The sequence below is a fragment of the Perna viridis genome, chromosome 12 (assembly GCF_037379345.1).
Source record: "Perna viridis isolate PV_CMFRI_1.1 ecotype Kerala chromosome 12, ASM3737934v1, whole genome shotgun sequence".
Classification (NCBI taxonomy): domain Eukaryota; kingdom Metazoa; phylum Mollusca; class Bivalvia; order Mytilida; family Mytilidae; genus Perna; species Perna viridis.
The window spans coordinates 5,952,116-5,973,950 of NC_142456.1; the positions used below are offsets into that span (position 1 = coordinate 5,952,116).

The window sequence follows — 21,835 nt, forward strand, 5'->3', positions numbered from 1 at the left end:
CTTTCTTTGTTTTTAAAGTTTTGTTTTTATACAATCAAACCTGCATATGAAGGTCACCTTTGGGACAAAGGAAATGCGACCTCTAAATTCCAGTAGTAAAAATTGATTTACAAAGGAATTGTTGCTATATTCCAACCTTTTGTTACTTTCCCTCAGTTCATAAGAGGAGGCCAAATATTCATCCAAAATTTCTGAGTAACACCTTTATGTTTAACTTCTTTTAAGTAGCAGTCTTTTGAAAAATCAGACAGAAGGTGATTTATGCATATCAAAAACCCACTGAATTCAATTTTATTTCTTGTTCAGAAACAGTTACTGATCACATAACCAGTCTTAGTTTTTCATTTGGTTGTTGTGCTTTGAGATAAAAGTTATATAGATTGTACATGAAATTCATACTTTGCAAGAGTTATTGTTCTTGATTTGGTTTCATTTGGTTGATTTTAGTGGGAAGAGAATGTATGATTTTCTAAAAAGTGCAAATCTGAATGCAGAAATGACTATTGTTATGTGAAAGTATAGCATATTTAGACTGAAAAAGCATTGTTTGTTTGGTGGGTTTTTCTTCACCATAAATCACTTTACCATTGATAGTGTCTGAATTTTATGTGGACTGGTACTTAACAGAAAAAAAATAAGGATGGCTTAATCTTGATCCAGTGAAAACTGTCTTAACCAGTCAGATTTTGTTACACATATGTGAGCATAGTACCTAAACTAAACAAACCCCTTACTGTAGTTGGAAAAAGGACCATGTTTATACCAGTTTTACTGTGTCTAATCTTTTTAAACAAAATTAAGTTAGGAAACCTATGAAAGTTATTTGATATATGATACCTTGATTAAGTCATATGAGGTTTCATTTCTAACTATGTATGTTATAGGTACCATCCAGTATCAGTTAGTGGCAGTAGATGATGAAGGAGACACTATAGAATTTTACCTTGACTCAAACTTCACAGATTATAACTTAGGAACTCCAATCCTGTCTAAAGATGGAATGTAAGTTGATGTGTTAATGAGATCATTCTTAGTTTCCCTAATCAATCAATTCAGTAATAGAAATCCATAAAATTATCAGGTTCTCCAAATGCTGACATAAGGTTTTCTGTTCAAAAAGGTATTATCTCATTTAAACATCAACACCTTAGAATGGACGTTGGTTTGTTTTATTAGCTTGGTAGCATGTGACTTTGAACCCTGGGTCTTATTGATACATTTTGCATTTTAACAAACCTTTATGCTAAGAGTATTCAGTCTTAGAACACATGTAATAGCTTTTAAGTATTGTTACAATTGCTAAAGATGGAAGTGATTCAAGAGCTTGGGTCAGCAAAAAATGTAAGATAACATTAAAAAATCAATCATAAGTTTTTCATCAGATTGCAAATACATGTTTCAATTCAGGGTACCTAATGTTTTTTCATCAACTTTAAATCTTTCAACTAGAGTAATTAAATTTGAAGTTATAATGTACTTGGAATAACATTTTTAATCACCTGATTTGTTTTCCAGTTTACTATACACACCTTGTGAAAACTGTGTTGGCATGGAAACCATTCCAATCATCTTAGTAGAGGTACAGACAGATCCACTTATACCACCAAACAATGTCACAGTTTACATAACAGTTAATATTACTGACAATATAGATCCTCCAGTCATCTTCTTGTCTTTGTTGGGAGACTCCATATTACCTCCAGATCCTACAGAACCAGTGGTGGTAAGTTATGTCCCTTTCTTGAATTATCTTCCTTGACATTCATTATAGAACCCATGCCATCTCTTGTCTCTTTTGGGAGACTCAATATTACCTCCAGATCTAAAGGAACCAGTTGTGGTAAGTTGTACCCATTTGTTAAATTATCTCCCTTAATGCTCGATAAAGATTAATTCCAGTTGATGTCCTGTCTCTGTGAGGAGAAGTTGTGTGACTTTGTCTCATAAATTAAATCTTTTTAGATATTCATGTGTATTTTATATCATAACAATCTTCTCAGTGTCATCTATTATTCTTCAAAGTTTTATGAAATGGCTACTGCTTCCATGGAAATTAAAACATCTATAATATTGCAATATCTATTTAAAAAAATGTGGAGTTGAAAAACTTCAAAATTGAAAAGTGCTAGTTGAATGAGCATGATAAATTTAGGTAAGACAATGGCATATTTCCTGACAGTTAATTTTCATTTTGCTCCAAATTGCCTCCAGTTTTTGTAACTCCTCTATTGTATTGTTCAGGTATATCTGGAGCAGAAAAATGAATGGAATGAACATGTCTGGTCACCAACATGGCATGCCTTACTTGGAGCTTACGATGTTGAAGAAGGTGACGTTCCTCAGATAAACATCCAACAACCAATTGGTGGAGATTTCATAGTATATGACAATCTTACATCTACTCCTACACTACAGACTTGCCCTAATGTATCATTAAGAACGGTAAGTTACCTATACTTGATTAAATCTTATATCATAGGTGTTAACCTTTGAAAATTCTAAAGCAGTCAATGTCTCTGTCAAAAGTTTTTGTTTTCACAACATGTTTTGACAAGAACTGAAGTAATTTATTATGATTTTAAGCTGAAAATTAAAAAAAAAGACTAGAAATGCAGCGAAATCTCCCACTTTCACATTGCACAAAAGCGGAAGATTTGAATTTTTCACATGATGTTGGGAGACTTCCAAAACACATATGCTTATATTGAGTGACTACCATACTTGAACAATGCTTCTCTTCTTTCATGGCCTGAAAAAAATTAAATTCCCACAATAGTTATAATTCTTTTGTTAAAAAAAACAAAAACACTTCATACTTTATTTTTTTCTTTTCTTTTTATTCTAGTCAAATAATGCTTGGTTTATCTTAGGAACAATGTAAATTGGGAAATTACTGCAATATTTTTATTTCAGTTTCATTTTTGAATTAATTTTATGAATTAAGTAGTAGTTTTCGAGATATCAAATAAATTAATTTTGTAATTTAATCTGAACATATTTCATTCAAAATGAGATATATGTGATTAGGATTATTGCAAGCGGTAATTTCATAGTTATAATAATCAGTAATGGAGACTAAATCAATTTTAATTGTAATAAGTACTAGGCAATATACTATTCATGCTTGATTGTATATTTACAGGATGACCTCATGTTCCCATGTGACACAAATTTTAACCTTCTCAAACCAGTGGAGGACCATGAATGGTCATACATGAAGATCAAATATGAGCAGAATTATACATTCTCAGGGTATGATGAGGCTAAAGTTTACTTTTATGACAAGAGTAATGCATTGTCTCGACTGGTTACTATACAGTTCACTGTTCTACAGTTCCCATGCAAGAATGGTGGCAATTGTGCTCGTAAGTTGTTACTTTGGGTTAAAGTCAGTATTAAAGTAAGGTCTCCAACACTTATTTGCTAAGTATTTGATTCAAAAAAGTTTCACTTTAACAATTTTGGGTTCTTTTTGTATATACCTGCCTTTTAACTGATATAATGGTGTTTAGCTGTATCATCTATCCACATGTTGTAAGATATTTTAGATCATTTTTTTAGGAAATTTTACAATATTTTGTTTTCTACTATTAAAGTATAAAGGAATAAACAATCACAGTCAAACCTGCTATATTAGACACATTTATTAAAAACAAATAAATTGGCAGATATTAAAAATGTATGTTTCCTTTCTTCAATTCTATGCAAGTTTCTACTTAAAATGCAGATTGGCCTAATTTGCATGTAATATTTTTAATGAGAAGTACATGTATGAGAACTCTCATTTTCTTTTCAGCTAAGAATAACAGTGTTTACCCTTGTACCCACTACCGTAGAGCCATTCAGGACTTTGACATTAACTATGACTGTGTATGTGCCCCTGGATGGACAGGCATTCACTGTGAGATCAACATCGATGAGTGTGCAAGCTCACCATGTCCTGACCCATTTGTCTGTTACGATTATGTCAATTATTATCAGTGTGGCTGCCCAGAAGATAACCCTAACTGTTTGTTGAGGCCATGGATGATTGCTCTGATTATCATTGGGCTTCTGTTGATTGTTATTGTAATCTTGGCTGTTATCTATAGGTGGAAGAGAAGAGAGTAAGCATATTTTTCTTATTTAGGCCATTCAAAGTTAAATTCTTTCTTCTTATTTTTTATTGCCCCCTGCAAGGTAACTATGGGGTTCTTTTTATATTATTCATATCTAGAAAAAATACAAGGAAAGTATTTGTTTGCATTGATTTGGCAATAAAATGGCAAATCAGACTTCCTTTAAAGAGATGAGGGGCCTGAGAACAAATAAATTGACTTGCCCTTACATTTTTTACTAAAATCTAACATTGTCATGGTTACAGGATATGTGCCCTTTTTCAAAAGAAAGAGATTATGATGAGGCACACAAAGTGTATTACTGAAATAAGTAACAAAAACTAACCAGCTCATTGTATATAGAAAAGTGATCAGTAAATTTCAGTACATACTGTATAGCAGGTTGTTTTTGCAGGTGTAAAATTTGGTGATTTTTTAGGCAAAAAAGAATTCAAAAAAATTTGTGTTTTTTTTATTTTGGCAGATGCTTAATGGTGCACAAAGTATTTAGCCCAAAGTAAATATTTCATTGAATTTATTTTAGCATTTTTGCACCCTTCCAAAATTTCCTGAGAAACTGTACTTCTCTTTTGCATAAAAAAAGTTTCCAACTTATGGGAATACGTGTAATATTGTACATCCTATAATTTGAATGAGTTTTCTCTTAACATGTATATCTAAACAGATTCTTTTATGCCTCTTTTATATTGCTACTGAGCCATATTCCATGGGTATTAGATCAATATTTAAGTTTTATGTCTTTTACTTTACAGTAGTCATATCCCATGTGTGTCTAAATATCTGTTGTGTCAGGATGAGGATGCTGGTAGTTACTCCTTTGGATCCACAGCATCCCTTGGAGAATTCATGGGTGATGATGATGGTAGTTTCTCTAAAGTTAATCCTAGTTTTGGTAAGTTATTCTTTAGATTTTCTACAAGTACAATCTTCATGAACTTACTTGTTTGCCAAGACCTTTACCTGGTTTGAAATGCATGTGGTGCACATGTCCCCCCTCCTCTTTTTCAGAGTTTGAATGTCCATAATTAATAAATCTAAAAATTTACACAGGTGTTCAACTCCATTATGAGTTTAGATTTTCTTTGTAAAATTTCATGCTGAAGATCACAAGTCTCTTTATATATATATACAATTAAGAGAATTACAGATTTTAAGACTGTTATGAGTATACAGATTTATTCAATGCTATAGGATAGACACCCTAACTCCTCATTAATATTTATGTAGCTGACATTTAGGAAAAACATGATTTATCTCCCATTGTAGTATAGTTATGACTGAGTTATTTCCCATTAAGTTACTTTTTCATTCTTTTTTCTTTATATTTTTAGTGCCAGACAAAGACTCAGAAATGGTATGTATTTTTTTTTCGTTTTTTAAGTTTTTTTTTTTTTTTTTTTTTTGGGGGGGTATTTTTGCTTTTTATGCCAAATACTTTCATTGGCAAACAATTATAAATTGAAATAATTTCAGCTAATTCTAAAGTTCATGAACATATTGTTTTATATAATGTAAACAGTCTGCATTTGTCTATTCAGAATACATTAATAATTTTGTCTTATTTTCAGCATTATCCACCAAAGGAAGACTGGAAGCAGGAGAAACGACACTTGACCTCCAGCTTTGACCCTCTAATAGGCATGTCTGGACCAAAAATAGCACCTCATCCTTCAGAAGTCATAGAACCAAACCTATCTGCTGATCTCGCTACCATGTCAACCAACAGTGGTGGAAGTAATGGAGGCAGCAGGGCCGGAACACCACGTCAGAACAAGGTTGGGACGGAATCACCCTTACCTGGATCCTCTTCATCTGGAAGTAGAAACTCGCCATTCCGTGTCAATGAAAGCCAAATATCAACTGCTGACCCCTCAAGGATTTCCATGAATGAAGGAACACCGGACCCTTACTAGTTTAAATGGAGAAAAAACCAGGGACTGAAAACGGACATTGAAATTTGATAGTTCACAATTTTAATTCTTAAAACTTCATTTCTGACTTTGTAAAGAATTTATAATGTGAAAACTTGTATCTATGCAACTTTTTGTCGTTATTTTTGACAGATAAATTTACATATCTGACTTTGGTGCAACTTACTATAGAAAGATTTTATACAGTTTTACACAGTATCTCATAGTTTAATATTGAAGGGTATGTAATAAAAAAACTATTTATATACTTTTAGTAGAACAAAAGTTACGATACAAATTTTGTAACGTTCCATAAAATCAATGATCTAATTCTTTTACAGTGATACGTTTTTTGGCGAAATATTTTTTTACACCATAAACGTCCATTTTTTAATAGATATTTTATTTGCTGGAATTGTATGTTTTTGTATGTTATTTTATTGGAAGTGAAAATTTTACTGTGTTATGAAATGCCGTCCATATTATTTATCCATATGAAATGTATGTTATCTTTTACTTATATCTTGAAAGCCGTCCAAAGTTAAATAGTATTTTTTGTTTGATTTGCCATTATTTAAAATTATTATGCAATTTTATAACTATAAAATATGATGTGTCTAAATTTCTATAATGAGTAAAAAAATTTTTTTTTTTTTGTATGTTGTTCATTAATTATTTAAAAAAAAAATTTATTCTATGTTTTGCTCTTTGGCAGAACTGAAACTGTGATTGGAGACTGTGATAGCGTCTTATTTATTACATTTCTGTCAAATTCTATCTTTTTCTTAATAAACTTTATAAAAAAATACAGTAGTTTTGTTTATATGACAGCATATAATGAATATGAAGATGGAATTATGTGATGTTATGGCACTTTTATTTGTCTTTTGACATAAAGATTCCACACAATAACTAGAGTAATCTGTGTGAATCTCTGCGATAATGTACCACAAGATTCCACATATGACATAGAGTCAGGCTGGCATGAATATGGGAGTTGACCCTAACCTAAAATAAGTGCCAAAAACATACAATGTTCTGAATTTATTTTGTTTTTTTTTTTTTATTTGCTCAGTAACTTGAATGGATGGATCTCTTTATAATGGTGGCACAAGAACCATGCCTTTAAAAAAAAGAAGGGTCTGAGTTGGTTTTAGATGAATAATGTCCCTATGGGTTTGGGATTTAGGGGCAAACACATTTTTCTTATTTCCCAACAATTCTGGTTTTTGACCTATGACGAGTAAAAGTGTGTGAATCTTCATGAAACTGTACTAGATAGTTCCACATCAAAAAGGGAATTTAGGATTTAATGTAAGTATTATATAGTTTCATTAAACCCTTTGGAACTTGATAAAAAAAAGACTTATTTAAAAATGACAAAAAATATACAGTGGTTGGAATTATTTGCTAATAACATGTTTATACTTTCTACTACTTAAACACAGTGTATTCAGCGAAACATACATTTACTACATGTAGAGGACTGCACACACAGACAACTAAAATACTAATGAAAGACATCAACTCCACTTACACTGTATTTACTCCATGCATTGATCAAAGGTGCTTTCTCCCACTATCATATATACCGCTCAACTGTAGTGGTATATATGCACTAAAAGTGTGATCCCAGATTTTGGGTGCCTCTTAAACATTTTTTTTTATAAAATCAAACATATCACTATTTACTGCTCAGCAATCACTTAACAAGTGATTAATCTTATGAATAAACACAAGTATTATCATCAAAAACAAGAATTTGTACATTCAAACTCCATATTTATGTTTATATACACGTCATGGTCACTGGCTGAATATTTGATAGTTGGAACAAGACCCTGTGCATACTCTAAATCTGCAATAAAAAAAGTATTGGGAAATAAACTTGCAAACTTTTTTTTATTATTTTACACTATTATAAGTCCAAAATTACCTCAATACCTCATAATAATAAGCTTCCAAGAAAATGAAGATTGCATCTAGAACATTCATGTTAGAATATTAACAGATGACGGAACATGAAGAACATTATATATGTAATATAATATAGTCATTTGATAGAATTATACATAAATGAAAATTTTGTCCACAAAAGAATTTTATACACTATACTTTTGTACAGGGACTTTATACTTTATACCAGAAACATGAGTATACAATAAATATGTATATTATGTGTATGATGATTCTCAAGTCCCTGTTTTATTTTTTATGGAAGACAACAAATAAACAATGCACTTTTTGGTTTAATATGAATTCCAATTTATGAAAAGATTGAGTTTATCAGGAAAACAAGTGCAAAATCTTTTTTTTTCTAATTATCATGAGTGATATTGAATTTCCCGCCCAATTAACCAATACAAGGGAAATAACTCTAATAATTTTAGTCATGTGATGGAAATGCATCTGTTGCAAACATGGTAGATATTTCGACTGATTTGATGTGGGATCATGCTGGAGAAAGGCTTGATGACTCGATCCCATTTGTGACAGAGGAAGGGCAATATAGATCTAGGTACCAGTAGATTGACAAGAATCTTTTTATCAGATGTTTTAAAATTAATTCGTTTGTTTTCAAAACTGACCACTGTCTTACTGCCTAGTCACCGGCCCGAGCACCGCAAATAAAAGTAGGTCCTTATAATATTACTTATACAATTTATCAAGGTCTGTACACAACTCATCAGTGGTTGATAGTGGAAGTTGGTCCCATGAGATTAAACAGGGCTGTCAAGATTTGTCATAAATTTGAAAGTTCAAAGAGAAAAAATAATAGATCACCAGTTTAAACATCTTCGAGATGCTTGAGTATTAGAGTTGGCACTTTGAGATTGAGATTAGTATGATTTTAGGCAATGCCTATGATGGACTGTGCTCATTATTTGCTTACAGTAGTGTGCGAGACTTAAATTCTTCTTGGAAAGCTGAATACATTACTACACAGCCAATAATTTGAAATTATTATTAAACAAGTAAATAAATGTATAATTGTGTTCATCAACATTACAATTAAAACAGCATTTCCACACTTGCACGATTGTTTACTTCTTTGTGCACATATTTTGTCACTTCTTTCAGAAAATAGGTATGGTCTAAAATGTGTAACCCGTACCTGTACCAACTTTTCCCCGTACCCAAATACTATTTTGTCAATTTTTTCATTATTACATGATATTTCCATCAGAAAGTTGGTACATATTTACAAAATGATATGATGGTTAGGCTTGATTTAATGATATTTAAAATGTTTGTCAAAAAAATTGATTTTAATATATTTTCTCTTTTCAAGAGGTCTAAAAAATTTTTTTTTTAATTTAAATATTTTTTTATTCAATCTGTACATTTGTTAGTTAGATACACATGGTACCAGTACCTTATCCCGCCCTAGTATCATCATATATATACAGATGTTAGTATTTGTTAGTAGATACAACTCACAATATAGATATACAACATATATTTTATTTAGATACCGAGATAGACAAATGATTGTATATAATGGACATTACAGATTATTACCTACTTATAAGGTTTTATCTTGATTATTAAATATACACATATTTTTCTCTATTTTCAAAATTTATTCAGGACAGGGCAATCTATTGCACTGTCGATGTACTATTGCACAGAGCAATAATCTCCTTGAGGAGTCTATTGCACTGACCCCATAATGACCTTTATCTAAGCCTTTTGATTGGTTGAACTTTTTTTAAGTGCTTCATTGAATTGGAATTTACACACAAAAAACTGGTGTGTAAAAACGTAGATGTGACTCTCCTCTGCCAATTCATAAACATGGAGCGGTCAATTTCCTATTCCTGGTCAAATGGTTGTCTCTTTGATATATTCCCCATTTCCATTCTTTATTATATCTCATAGAAAAATTAGGTAATAAGACAATTATTAAATGGGTTGGTTGCAATAGACCAGAACATTTGTCCTTTGGTACTGAGAATGATCAAGTGTTCTATTGCACCCGGCCATTGGCCTTGATTATTTATCATTCTCTGTACCTCAGGACAAATATTCTGGTCTATTGCATCCAACCCATTTAATAACTGTATAATATCTGTCTCAAAAAAAGACTTCGTATAGATTTAGTTAAATTACTAAAAATCAAAAATGTAATCAAATGTACAGATTATCAAAGAAAATAGGATATTGAATGAAAATGATAATAGAATGTTAGAGAAAAAAATACTTACATGTACATATGTGAGACAAAAGAAGGAAAAAAAGGTTGAAATTTAGAAAAAGGCGTTCCCGTAATTGACACATGGGCAAACGACAACTATATGTATGATCGTTGGATCGTTACGGTGTATCCATCTGCGCCATAAAAAAAACTGATTTGTTCAAGGTGTCATAGTTTTCCTTTCCTCTTTCGGCTACTCGCTACTTGACTTTTTATGAGCAACTCGATGGGTGGTTCTAGAAAAAGCCTAACCTACCAGAGCACTTGGTTCATGCTCCCGTTTTGGTGGAGTCTGATGATATGTGATATTCTGTATCGTTCCAAAACATGTTTACATTATTGTTTTGAAGAAATCAAATAAAACTATATAATACACTATTCCAAAAAACCTGTAATGGTTCCAGAACTTAGAGAATGTATCTATGTTTTTGTTTTAACAGCAATACATTTTTCTATGTAATACAAATCTTTAAGTTTTCCTACAAGTGCATGGAGGGATAAATTTTTCTGAAAACATCTTGTGTTATAGATATATTGTTTGATACATAATATAATCAAGTTAGAGGCTTCACCTTTGACAACATTTGGTGTATTGTTAAAAATAAACTTTGTTTTTGTAAATGAAATACTTATCCCATTTGATAATAGCTAATTATCAATTTGTTCTTTAAAATTTTGAATAAAATTGCAATTCCAAAGCAAATTTTCAATAGTCTCGGCTTCATCTTTACAAAAAGTACAATTTAGGTCATCAGTAATATTAATTTTACGTAAATATTTGTTTGTGGCCAAAATATAATGATCTATTCAAAATTGCAGTCACTGTAGCTTAGTGTTTGTTGTCAGTTTGAATGGTAAACCGAAAATTTCTCTCCACTAACTCTCATAAATACAATGTATGTAAAATGTGACTCCATTTTGTCTGTCCAGTTTTCTGAAATGTGTAACCCAAAATTCCCATACCCAAGTCGAGTATTTTTGTTATCTGTACAATTTTAATGCATATTTGACATTAGAACATCATGATATTATCAAAATTTTCATTGACGATAAATTAAAATTGCATCAGACTCTGTTAATGAGACTTTGCTTTTCATTCTGGATAAGATCGTATCCATTTTTTGCTGATATGGGGATTGACGCTAGGTACGCTATGGAATTCAAACTCAACCACTTCTCTTTTAAAATAATAGCAAATCTTTCAAAACTTTACTCAAAGTCTTAAAGTGAAGTTTTAACCTCTTAATGAATGTAGAAAACTGTAAAATTTGGATAGGAAAGTAAGAAATAGTCAATAATTAGTTTGGTAAGGTAACTTCCGGTTACACATTTTAGACCTTTTGACTTCAGAAAAACGATCAAACAAGAAATAATGAAAAAAAATATACATCTTTTTCTTGATTAGAAATGAATTGAAACAGACTTTTCCACATCTCATGCGATTTTCAGTTCTTAACATACCGTAAGAATGGTTATTTTAGCAAAACATTATCTGGGTACGGGAAAAAGTTGGTGTGGGTACAGGTTACACATTTTAGACCATACCTAAAAAATATTCTTTAGCCATTCATAGATCTGGTCATTCTACTTATATAGGACGTGATTGACTCTCCATCTATGTAACTCCAAGGACTGTGGACCAATAAATATATGAATACATGCAGCTTATAATTGTTCCGTTCATTCAGTTATACATGTACCACAGGCACAAGCCATTCAATAATTCTACCTATGTATAATACTGTACTAACAATTACTAGCTGTTGTACCAACAAATAACTGTTGGTAAAAATAAATACTATTGGTAAGTCATTGAAATCCAATTGAAAATCCTAATGGTAGCAAATTCTTCAGGATAATCATAAGGCCATAATTTTTACCAACATGTGAATACTAGAAAAAAATATGTGGCTGACTGTTTAGTGCAAGATATCAATGGAAAATTATTAACGTTACATTAAATATCCAAAGAACTTTTAACACATTGTGTGTATATTAAATTTAATATGGGTGGACAATTTTCCCATCCTATCTAGCAGTAAATAGTTTTACTAGTTATTTTTACAGTTAAAAAGTAAAATATTTTACAAATGGTAATAAAATACTGTTCACAGCATTGGTAGTTACATTGGTATTAGTGGTAACTTGACCATTAGTAGAATTGTGAACACACCCTATAAACCATATCTTTAGTAATTATTATTATTCGACCCCTCCATCCCAATTCCTGCCCCACCTTTAATTGTAGGTTCTCCCTCTTTCCACTACCACATTTATTTAAGGAGCGACCATTGATATTTGTATTTATATGGGGACTAGGATAAAATTTTCTATCTTGCCTTTTTATTTTCAGAAAATTTAGGTTCTAACATTTTTTTCTTCAGCACATTTAAGAGGCAAAAAATTTTTTTTGAATATAAACAAAAAGTATTAGGACAAGAACAGATCCCACCTTTTTATTTTTTAACTCACCTGGCCAAAGGCCAAGTGAGCTATTGCCATCACTTGGCGTCTGTCGTCGCTGTCGTCATTTGTTAACAATTTTTAAAAAATCTTTTCCTCCGAAACTGCTGAGCAGAATTATATGAAATTTTGCACATATGTGCCTTTGGGTATCTTGAAAAAAGTAGTGTTCAGATTTTTGATCCGTCAAAAAATATGACGGCCGTTACTGAAATAAAAAATAGGGGTCAGACTGTAGTTTTTCACATATATCTCCAAAACCATTAGGTTTAGCCAATTTCTGACATCAGGGTGAAAGTGTTCAGCATGATGAGATCTATCTGTAGTCAAATTTTTATTGTAATCTATCAAGCCATTTAGGAGTTATTTTCCTTTTTTTGACTTTTTTTTGGCTATTTTTAATGTTATTTCTTTCAAAAATCTTCTCCTCTGACACTACTTGACCAATTAGAACCAAATGTTCCTTGGGGTATCTTGCACTGAATTTGTGTTTAGATCTTTGATCCATCAAAAAACATGGCAGCTGTTAATAAAAATAGAACATAGAGGTCAGACTAGTTTTTCATATATATCTCCAAAACCATTAAGTTTAGCCAAGTTCTGACAAGGGTAAAAGTGTTCAGCATGATGAGAACTATCTGTGGACAAATTATCATTTTAAACTATCAAGCCATTTAGGAGTTATTTCCCCTTTTTGACGTTGTTTTGCTATTTTTAATGTTATTTCTTTCAAAAACCTCCTCTGACACTACTTGACCAATTGGAACCAAACTTGGTAAGTGTTCAGATTTTTAATCTGTCAAAAAACATGGCCGCCATTACTAAATAGAGAACATAGAGGTCAGACTAGTTTTTCACATATATCTCCAAAACCATTAGGTTTAGCCAAATTCTGACATGGGGTAAAAGTGTTCAGCATGATGAGATCTGTCTGGTCAAATTTTCATTTTGATCTGTTAAGCCATGTAATGGTCCTTATGATTAGCCGTACCAAAGTTTTCTTGAGTCAAAATTGTTGGTCAACTTCTTGTTAAATTTAATGCCATTGGAAGACAAAATTTAACCTGCTGAGCGATTCAGGCTCCTGGGAGCCTCTTGTTTCTTATGGCCTGCCCTGGCTTTTGATTTCTTGAAATTTTAATCCTGCCTTTAAATTCTAAATTTGATCCAACCACACAAACATTTTCCCCCTTACAAATCAAATCATAGTTCCCTTAAGGAAACAACTTGTTTTATAGATGACTTAATAATTCAAAAGATAAAGAAGATGAATAATAAGAAGACCATATGCATGAAAAATGTGATCTTCAACATATCAGATACAAAATTCATCTTCAGTGAAACAATTCAGAAAATATATTCTGGGATTGCTAATGGTCATGTGGTTCCTGATTGGTCTAAACATATTTTACAAGTATTGATCTATTCCTTTCCACTGTAAAGATAAATGCACTGTTTTCTTCATTGTTTTTTTGCAGATATGAATTAATTTTTTTAACATGAAATGTTCTTCTTTTTCTGGTGCTTTGAAGTACATTATTATATAACAATATATTATGATAATAGAAGAATGTGCTCATATGCTGTCCTCCTTATTTAAAACCCTTGGCTGCTATGTTACTAGTACATGTATATAAATAAACATTTTTGCACCTGACGTAGGCCATTAAACTGAATTATGGCCTATATTCTTTATATTTTTTAAGTTTTATTAGTATTTTATTTGTATGTAGTTCCTTTTTACCGGTTAACATGGCTATTGTTTACTTATTCATATTCTTATTCTGATTTAAATCTTATTTAAATATGCTTATTCTTATTTAAATAAATGCTGCACTCTCTACAAGTTGAAATAAAATTCGGTATTGTATTTAACCTATATGTCTAAAATAAGGCTGATTTTGTGTACATATAAAATCATCATATCTAGACACTTTATTGACAATAATTAGGTAAGCTGATAGAGGACATCACATGTAACCATATATTTGCACACTGTCTGTTTAAATATTTTGGTTAATATTTACAATTCGTTCATTACTATTGTACTTCAGTGCTTGTCAGAATGTGGGGAAATCTGTAAGTGAATTATTATTATTATTATTTTTTTTTGATAGTCAATAGAATTAATTTTATCAATTTAGGGAATGAAATATTTGATTTTTCAACCTCAAAAAAGATTTAACTTTGATTTTGGAGCCTGTCCTAGTTATTGGGGTTTCAAATTAAATCTTTGTTTGATTTTTATAAGAACACATAAAAATATGATCTCATAGTGGTATGGCGCTGTCATTGTCAGTGGGCGTCGTCATCTGTAGACACTTGTTTTTCTTGGAATAACTTAATAATTAGTTGGTTAATCTTTAGAAAATTTTATACCAAGATTCCAAACCACAAAAAGAAGGTTGGTAATGCTGAATGAAGTTATGGCCCCAAACATTTTAGAATTAGGGGCAAAAAAGGGTTAAAAAAAACAAGCATTTGATTGAATTTAACTATATACATATAGCTCTGGTAAAAGCATTTGGCAGACTAGGATATTGATCCACAAATTTCTATACCACAATGGTCAGACTAGGATTGGTTTTGGGGGATTAGAAGTTAGAGGACAAAAATGGGTGAGAAACATGCATTTTCCTGATGTCCAGACAATAAGTTGTTTATAAGTGAATAGATCTCTTTGAAATTGTATTACAAGGTGCCATATACCACCAAAGAAAGACTGTGATTGAATAGGAAGATTAACACTTAAACTTTTTAGGAATTAGGGGCTAGAAAGAGGCCAGAAACAAGCATTTTCCATATGATTGGACAATAAATTGAGTAAAAGCTAATGGATCTCTTTTAAATTTTACTAAAGGTGCCACACCAAAAAAAAGTAAAAGTAAATGGATCACTATGAAATTGTACCACAAGGTGCCATACCCCTTAAGGTAGCTTAGGATTGAATTTGGAGGTTTTGACTTAAATAGTTTAGGAACAAGAGGTCACAAAGTGGCTACTTGAATTCTTGTCAAATTTTTATCCTGTTTTAAAGGTGTAACAACAATAGAAAATGGTGATGAAATTCAAACCTTTAGCTAGTTTTTATGTTGTGTTACTATTTGCTCAACGTTTTAGGGTTCAACATCTGCAGTCTTTTCAAGCTGGGCCGGGCCCTGTGAAGCATTTAATTAAAAATATCAAATTCTTGGGTTTCTTTGTCAAATATTAAATCTCAATCTGAATAAAGAATTGTAGATGATATAATAAAGTGCCCATACATACTTATCCTAAATGTTTAATGAAAACAGTAGTGGTTGCATCAAGCTGTGCACCAGTGAACATTTTATTGAAATAGTTACCTCATATTTTATACCCCTACTGACCATAGGAAAAGGGGTACACTGTTTTGTCTGTGTTCTTCATCCTGTCATTCTGTAACACTTTTTTTTTAAACAAAATTCTCAGCTTCTGTAAATCACAGGCTGTTGCTATTTTATACAAAGCTATATATGGATATACTGAATGGTGGAATGTGTATGCTACACATATGGCATCAACTTCATGTTTGAAAAAAACTTGAATTTTCCTTATGCTGTACAGTAGTAATACATGTATAAACAATTTTTGTAAATTTTTTCTCGACTACTATTAATCACAAGGTGCTGGTCATGATATACATGTAGAATTTTTTTACTAAGCATCCTACAGGGATATTGTATTGTAGGATGGATTATTGTACTCATGTAACATTTCCCCCACTGGTTAGCCATCACTTTCAGATTTTTTGGTTTTTTTTTATATCCCTGCTCAATAGGAGAAGGGTGTACTGATTTACCTGTGTCCACCATTCCGTAACACATTTTTTCTGTTACAGATGGGAGGGATTATGATTAGATATTAAGTATATTGGTTTGACATGATGACTTGTACCATTTCTCCCATTTTGGGGTTCCCTGCTCATCTACTTCCTGTTTACCAATCTTTTTAGTAATTTTTAAGGAGGTGCATAATGTTAATTTTCCTGATTTCTTGGCTTCTATTTGAAGGAATGATTAGATTTTCAGTATATTGCTTTTGCATGGTGATTGGTGCAGGGTCCCTCCCCCTTTAAAGTCTTTTGCATGGTGATTGGTGCAGGGTCTCTCCCCCCTTTAAGGTCTTTTGCATGGTGATTGGTGCAGGGTCCCTCCCCCTTTAAGGTCTTTTGCATGGTGATTGGTGCAGGGTCTCTCCCCCTTTAAGGTCTTTTGCATGGTGATTGGTGCAGGGTCCCTCCCCGTTTAAGGTTCCTCACTCATCTACTTATAATTATTTACCAATTAACTTAGTAACGATCAGCCAATGGAAATTTCCGTATCAGATTTCTCAGCTTCTGTTGATAATTTATATAATTGCTTCAAATTGTGGAATGCATTTCCATATTGGTATGACATCTACTTCCTGCTTGCCGAAATAGCAGGGGGTATCACTAGTGATTATACTAAAGCTCACAGATTTCTTATTTTGCCTTGCTTCCCTTATCAATTTTTTTTAAACCCCCCTCACACCTACTTAGGAATATTGTAATAGCCTTTAGTAGACTATTTTTAGATATGTATCTTCAGTTTAAAAAAAGCTTCTAAAGGTGGTTGCTGAAACAGCCTTATCAATCAAATGTGCGAAGAAAACTGTTACTACATAAATTGAAATGTATATGTTACTTTGTTTGTCCACATTTTGGTCACAATTATTTCAGTTGTTTTTCTCGGCCTTTGTTGGAACAAAAATGACATTCTTACTGGTAGTTAAAAGTACTTTTAGTGAAATTATAAAAGCAGAAATAAATCCCCTCTTGTTTAATGGTGCATATATATGGACAAAAAAAATGTGCATTATATTTAAAGATCCCCACCTACATCATTGAACTTCTCCTAAAATCGCACCATTGCATTCTTCACATAATTTGAAAAAGTAAATAAATTTTGTTTTCTTTCCATGACAGAATGTTCTTTAATTGATCCTTTTCTAAATGTGCTTCCTACACTTTTAATTTAATCCTAATAATGTCAGTAATAAAAACTGATTTTCAAATTAAAAGTAATTATATTTCAACACATTTCTGTTTTTAGTCCAGACATAAAAGTACATTTAGTTGAAAAATTCAATACTTCATATAAAGTTCAGACACTGCCAATAGTAAATCTGATTGAACAAGGTGCAGAAAAACCCACCAAACAAAAAAAAATGTGTTTTTTTGGTCAAGATACCCCAAATCTGTACATAATTATAGTCCTTCCTGTATGATTTATCAACAAATGTAAATCAACCTTATGTGAAATCTGGCGAATTTCATATACATGTTGTAAAATAACCAAAATACAAACTAAGACTGAATTAGAAATAAAAGTCAATTTGGTTGGTTTTTGACATGCATGTCATCACCTCCTGCCTGATTTGTATGAAGACTTCTAATTTTAATATACTATTTTAAATGCATACTGTAAAAGTACCCTTGACACCACTTGGTGATAAAAGGATTCTTTTGATATCAGTAGGTGATAAAAACAGGAAATATATTTTACATCATTCATATGTAATATCTTACCAATTTAGATAATTATTTTGTATACCATACTACATGTACCTGTACCATGTGGGATGATCAATTGAATGATTTATAGAGATGGTTGTAACAGTGTTAAAAACCAGCACTTACATAAATGTCAATACACAGTAACATGCACATGATTACAGTGATGATAGTATATATATATATAGGTTTAACCCAGTGTATAATTTAAGTACATTGAAACCTGTCATTTCTAAACCCCTAGACAGGTGTTTCAAGGTTAAAAATACATTTGAATTGATATTAAGGGACTTTAAAAAGTTTCTGGTTTATATAGGTTTTCGGATTATTCAAAGTTCTGTTTAGACAGGTTTTCAGATTATTCAGGGTTTGGTTTAGACAGGTTTTCAGATTATTCAGGGTTTGGTTCAGAAAGGTTTTCAGATTATTCAGGGTTTGGTTTTGACAGGTTTTCAGATTATGCAGGGTTTGGTTTAGAAAGGTTTTCAGATTATTCAGTTTGGTTTAAACAGGCTGCACTGTATTTGCCTGTTGCCACTTGTTAAAGTTTGAGTTCACTTGCAGATTATTCATATTTGTGAGAATAAATGCAAGGAGGGAAGGCTAAGAAATTATACTTCTTTCTGAGTGCCTATCTGTGAATAAATACAAGGGGGCAACACATTATTTTTTTTTTTAATTTCTGTCAGAGCTCCTAATATATAACTTTGAGTTCAACTTATAAGTTTTCAAATTATCCTTTAGTTTTTCATCAAAATTTTAATTTAAATTGATCCGAAAAGAATAATACTAGTTTTGAGATATTTTAAGAGGGATTTGAGGAAAATCTTTGTAAAACAAGCCCTGTGATCTTATAAAGTAATAATTGTCATGTAGTTACAGTTAAATAATTTTCCCAGGACTAATTGTGGTAATTTTTGGAAGTTATAGTCAATGGAACACAGGAAATGATCATATGTTCTAAAAACACCTGAAAAACATATGATTTCCATTCATATATGACCACCATGAAACATATGATTTCCATATGTATATGACCGCCATGAATAAAGTATGATTTCCATATGTATATGACTGCCATGAAACATATGATTTCCATTTGTATATGACTGCCATGAAACATGATTTCCATATGTATATGACCACCATGAAACATATGATTTCCATATATTTATGACTACCATGAAAACCATATGATTTCCATATGTATATGACCACCATGAAAAGCATATGAAAAACACGTTTCTGATTAACAAATAATTCATGAAAAACAAGCAAATAAAAATCCTACATTAATTATATGTTTTCAATAGGATTTGAAAAGAGTATGGTTTTAGTATGAATTTCCAAAAAATATGATTTCATGTACTGTATGTAAAAGACACAAAACCATATATTTACCATACTGGTTGTACATATGTTTTAAAAGATATGAACACATGTTACAGTTTTGTCTGTGAACAGTACTGTGATTTGGAATTAATATTTTGAGAATGTGCCACTTACTTATTTGACAGAATTTAAATGGGCCAATTTTTTAAGTTTCTTCAGAAAAATTCTATTTAAATATGACATTTACAGCTAAAAAGTGATAAATGGCACATTACCTCCTTTAACCCCTTTCACTGACCTTATAAAGTTCATGAAAATTGCAAAAAATTTATTTTGTTCTTGACAGAAACCAAGAAGGAGTGAATCTCTCTTATCACAAGACACTACAGTTGATACAGAACTTAGAGGAGACCAGTGGTATATTACAGAATTATCTGTGTGGAATTGACAATGATCTGTACAAGGTAAGGGCAGTAACTGTTTGGATACAAGGAGGGGTAGTAACTCTGAGGAGACCAGTAATATCTTACAGAATTATCTGTGTGGAATTGACAATGATCTGTACAAGGTTAGGGCAGTAACTGTGTTGATACAAGGAGGGCAGTAACTCTGAGGATACTATGGTATCTTTAAGAATTATCTATGTGGAGTAAGGACAGTAACTGTGTTGATACAAGGAGGGGTAGTAACTCTTTAGGATACCATTGGTATCTGACAGAATTATCTATGTAGAATTGACAATGATCTGGACAAGGTTAGGGCAATAAATGTGTTGATACAAGGAGGGGCTGTAACTCTGAGGAGACCACTGGCAACTTGCAAAATTATCTGCATGGAATTGACAATGATCTGTACAAGGTAAGGAAAAGAAATGTATGGATACAAAGAAGGCAGTAACTCAGAGGAGACCATTGATATCTTAAAGGTACCAGTATTGCATTGCATATCCCTGAGCGGGTGTACATCAAAACATGGAGGCTATTAAGATATAGTGCGTTTTCTTTTTGCCTTTCTTCAAACTAATGTTTTGTCAAAAGATATGAACAATGACTTGTAAAATAGAACAAACATAGCACTATAAGATGACAAACGTTTTGTTAAGAAAATTAAAAATTTTCACATAAAAATGTTCCACTGAAAAGGTTGGTTTCATGAGTACAAAATGAAAGTGAAAGTAGAGAAAATAGCTATTTATAGTTCAAGACTACTTTTCTGTCCGATCTTCATGGACTAATCCTACTTTTTTTACAGGAAATTATTTTTTGACATGTCATTAGAAATGCTACATAAGTGAAAGTTTTATTGAATCAATTTACATATTTTTTTAAAAATCCTAAAAATGTTCACTTCACTATAGAAGTCTATGGGAATATTAATACAATACTGAGACCTGCAGAATTATCTGTGTGGAATTGGCAATGATCTGTACAAGGTAAGGGCAGTAACTGTTTGGATACAAGGAGGAGCAGTAACTCAGAGGAGACAAGTGGTACATTACAGAATTATCTGCAAGAAATTGATAATGATCTTGACAAGGTAACGGCAAAAATTTCATGGCTACAAGGAGGGGCAGTTACTCTGCAGGGTGAGGAGGGGTCTGTTACACCTTGGTATAGAGTAGTTGCAGTAACTTTTAAGGATGAGGAGGGGTCAGTTACCGTTGATTGGACAAAGAGGAACAGTTACCCTGGGGTGAGGAAGGGTTAGTTACTCTTTTTAGGCAAGGTAGGTGCAGTACCGTTAGGGAAAATAGAAGAGGAGCTGACCTTAAGAGACAAACAGCAGTCTTCATGTAAATTTCAATGACATGAATATGGTTAAAGATCATTATTTCATGGGAGAATGATAAGGGGGCAATTATTCTCTTAACATGCCCATTCTTGTGCTGCCGCTACTGTACGTTTTTCACGTGCAATAAAAATCATTTTCATACATTGACACAAGTCAAAATGTTTGTGCACATACATTAACAATATTTTATTTTAATCTTTGAATTTCTGATCTTCTGTTAGTCCAGTCTCCTGGAACAAAATGTTAATTATCCAAAAGAATGATACTTGATTACATCGTAAGTGAAAAATTAGTCTTGAGTATGTTGGTAATTTGTACCCTGAAAAAAACCTCTTTATAACAAAATTCAAAGGTCATGGGTGCATAAACCCCCACATTCAAAAACTAGTTGCTCTGACAAGACAGGTGGTATTCCATAAAAATTTCTGCATGGAGTTGACAGTGATCTTGACAAGGTAGGGGAGGTAAT

General features: G+C 31.9%; 2 protein-coding genes across 4 annotated transcripts in view; both read left to right on the top strand.

The window, feature by feature from the left end:
* The window catches only part of LOC148600973 (uncharacterized), a 169,015-nt gene extending 162,179 nt beyond the window's left edge, over nucleotides 1-6,836 (top strand). For both annotated transcript variants that reach the window (XM_088555206.1, XM_088555207.1), the window contains 8 exons: nucleotides 885-1,002; nucleotides 1,516-1,723; nucleotides 2,242-2,442; nucleotides 3,143-3,365; nucleotides 3,797-4,106; nucleotides 4,871-5,010; nucleotides 5,450-5,472; nucleotides 5,687-6,836. In XM_088555206.1, coding sequence (XP_088411332.1) covers nucleotides 885-1,002; nucleotides 1,516-1,723; nucleotides 2,242-2,442; nucleotides 3,143-3,365; nucleotides 3,797-4,106; nucleotides 4,871-5,010; nucleotides 5,450-5,472; nucleotides 5,687-6,031 — 1,568 coding nt within the window. In that variant the 3' untranslated portion in view covers nucleotides 6,032-6,836. The remainder of the gene's footprint in view (nucleotides 1-884; nucleotides 1,003-1,515; nucleotides 1,724-2,241; nucleotides 2,443-3,142; nucleotides 3,366-3,796; nucleotides 4,107-4,870; nucleotides 5,011-5,449; nucleotides 5,473-5,686) is intronic.
* A 1,586-nt stretch (nucleotides 6,837-8,422) lies between these two features.
* The window catches only part of LOC148600974 (uncharacterized), a 32,164-nt gene continuing 18,751 nt past the window's right edge, over nucleotides 8,423-21,835 (top strand). Inside the window, exons 1-2 of one of the 2 annotated variants that reach the window (XM_088554516.1) lie at nucleotides 8,423-8,546; nucleotides 19,922-20,039. In XM_088554516.1, coding sequence (XP_088410642.1) covers nucleotides 8,449-8,546; nucleotides 19,922-20,039 — 216 coding nt within the window. In that variant the 5' untranslated portion in view covers nucleotides 8,423-8,448. Of the gene's footprint in view, nucleotides 8,547-14,623; nucleotides 14,769-19,921; nucleotides 20,040-21,835 lie in introns of those variants that run through there. The other variant, XM_088554517.1, reaches the window with a different exon arrangement.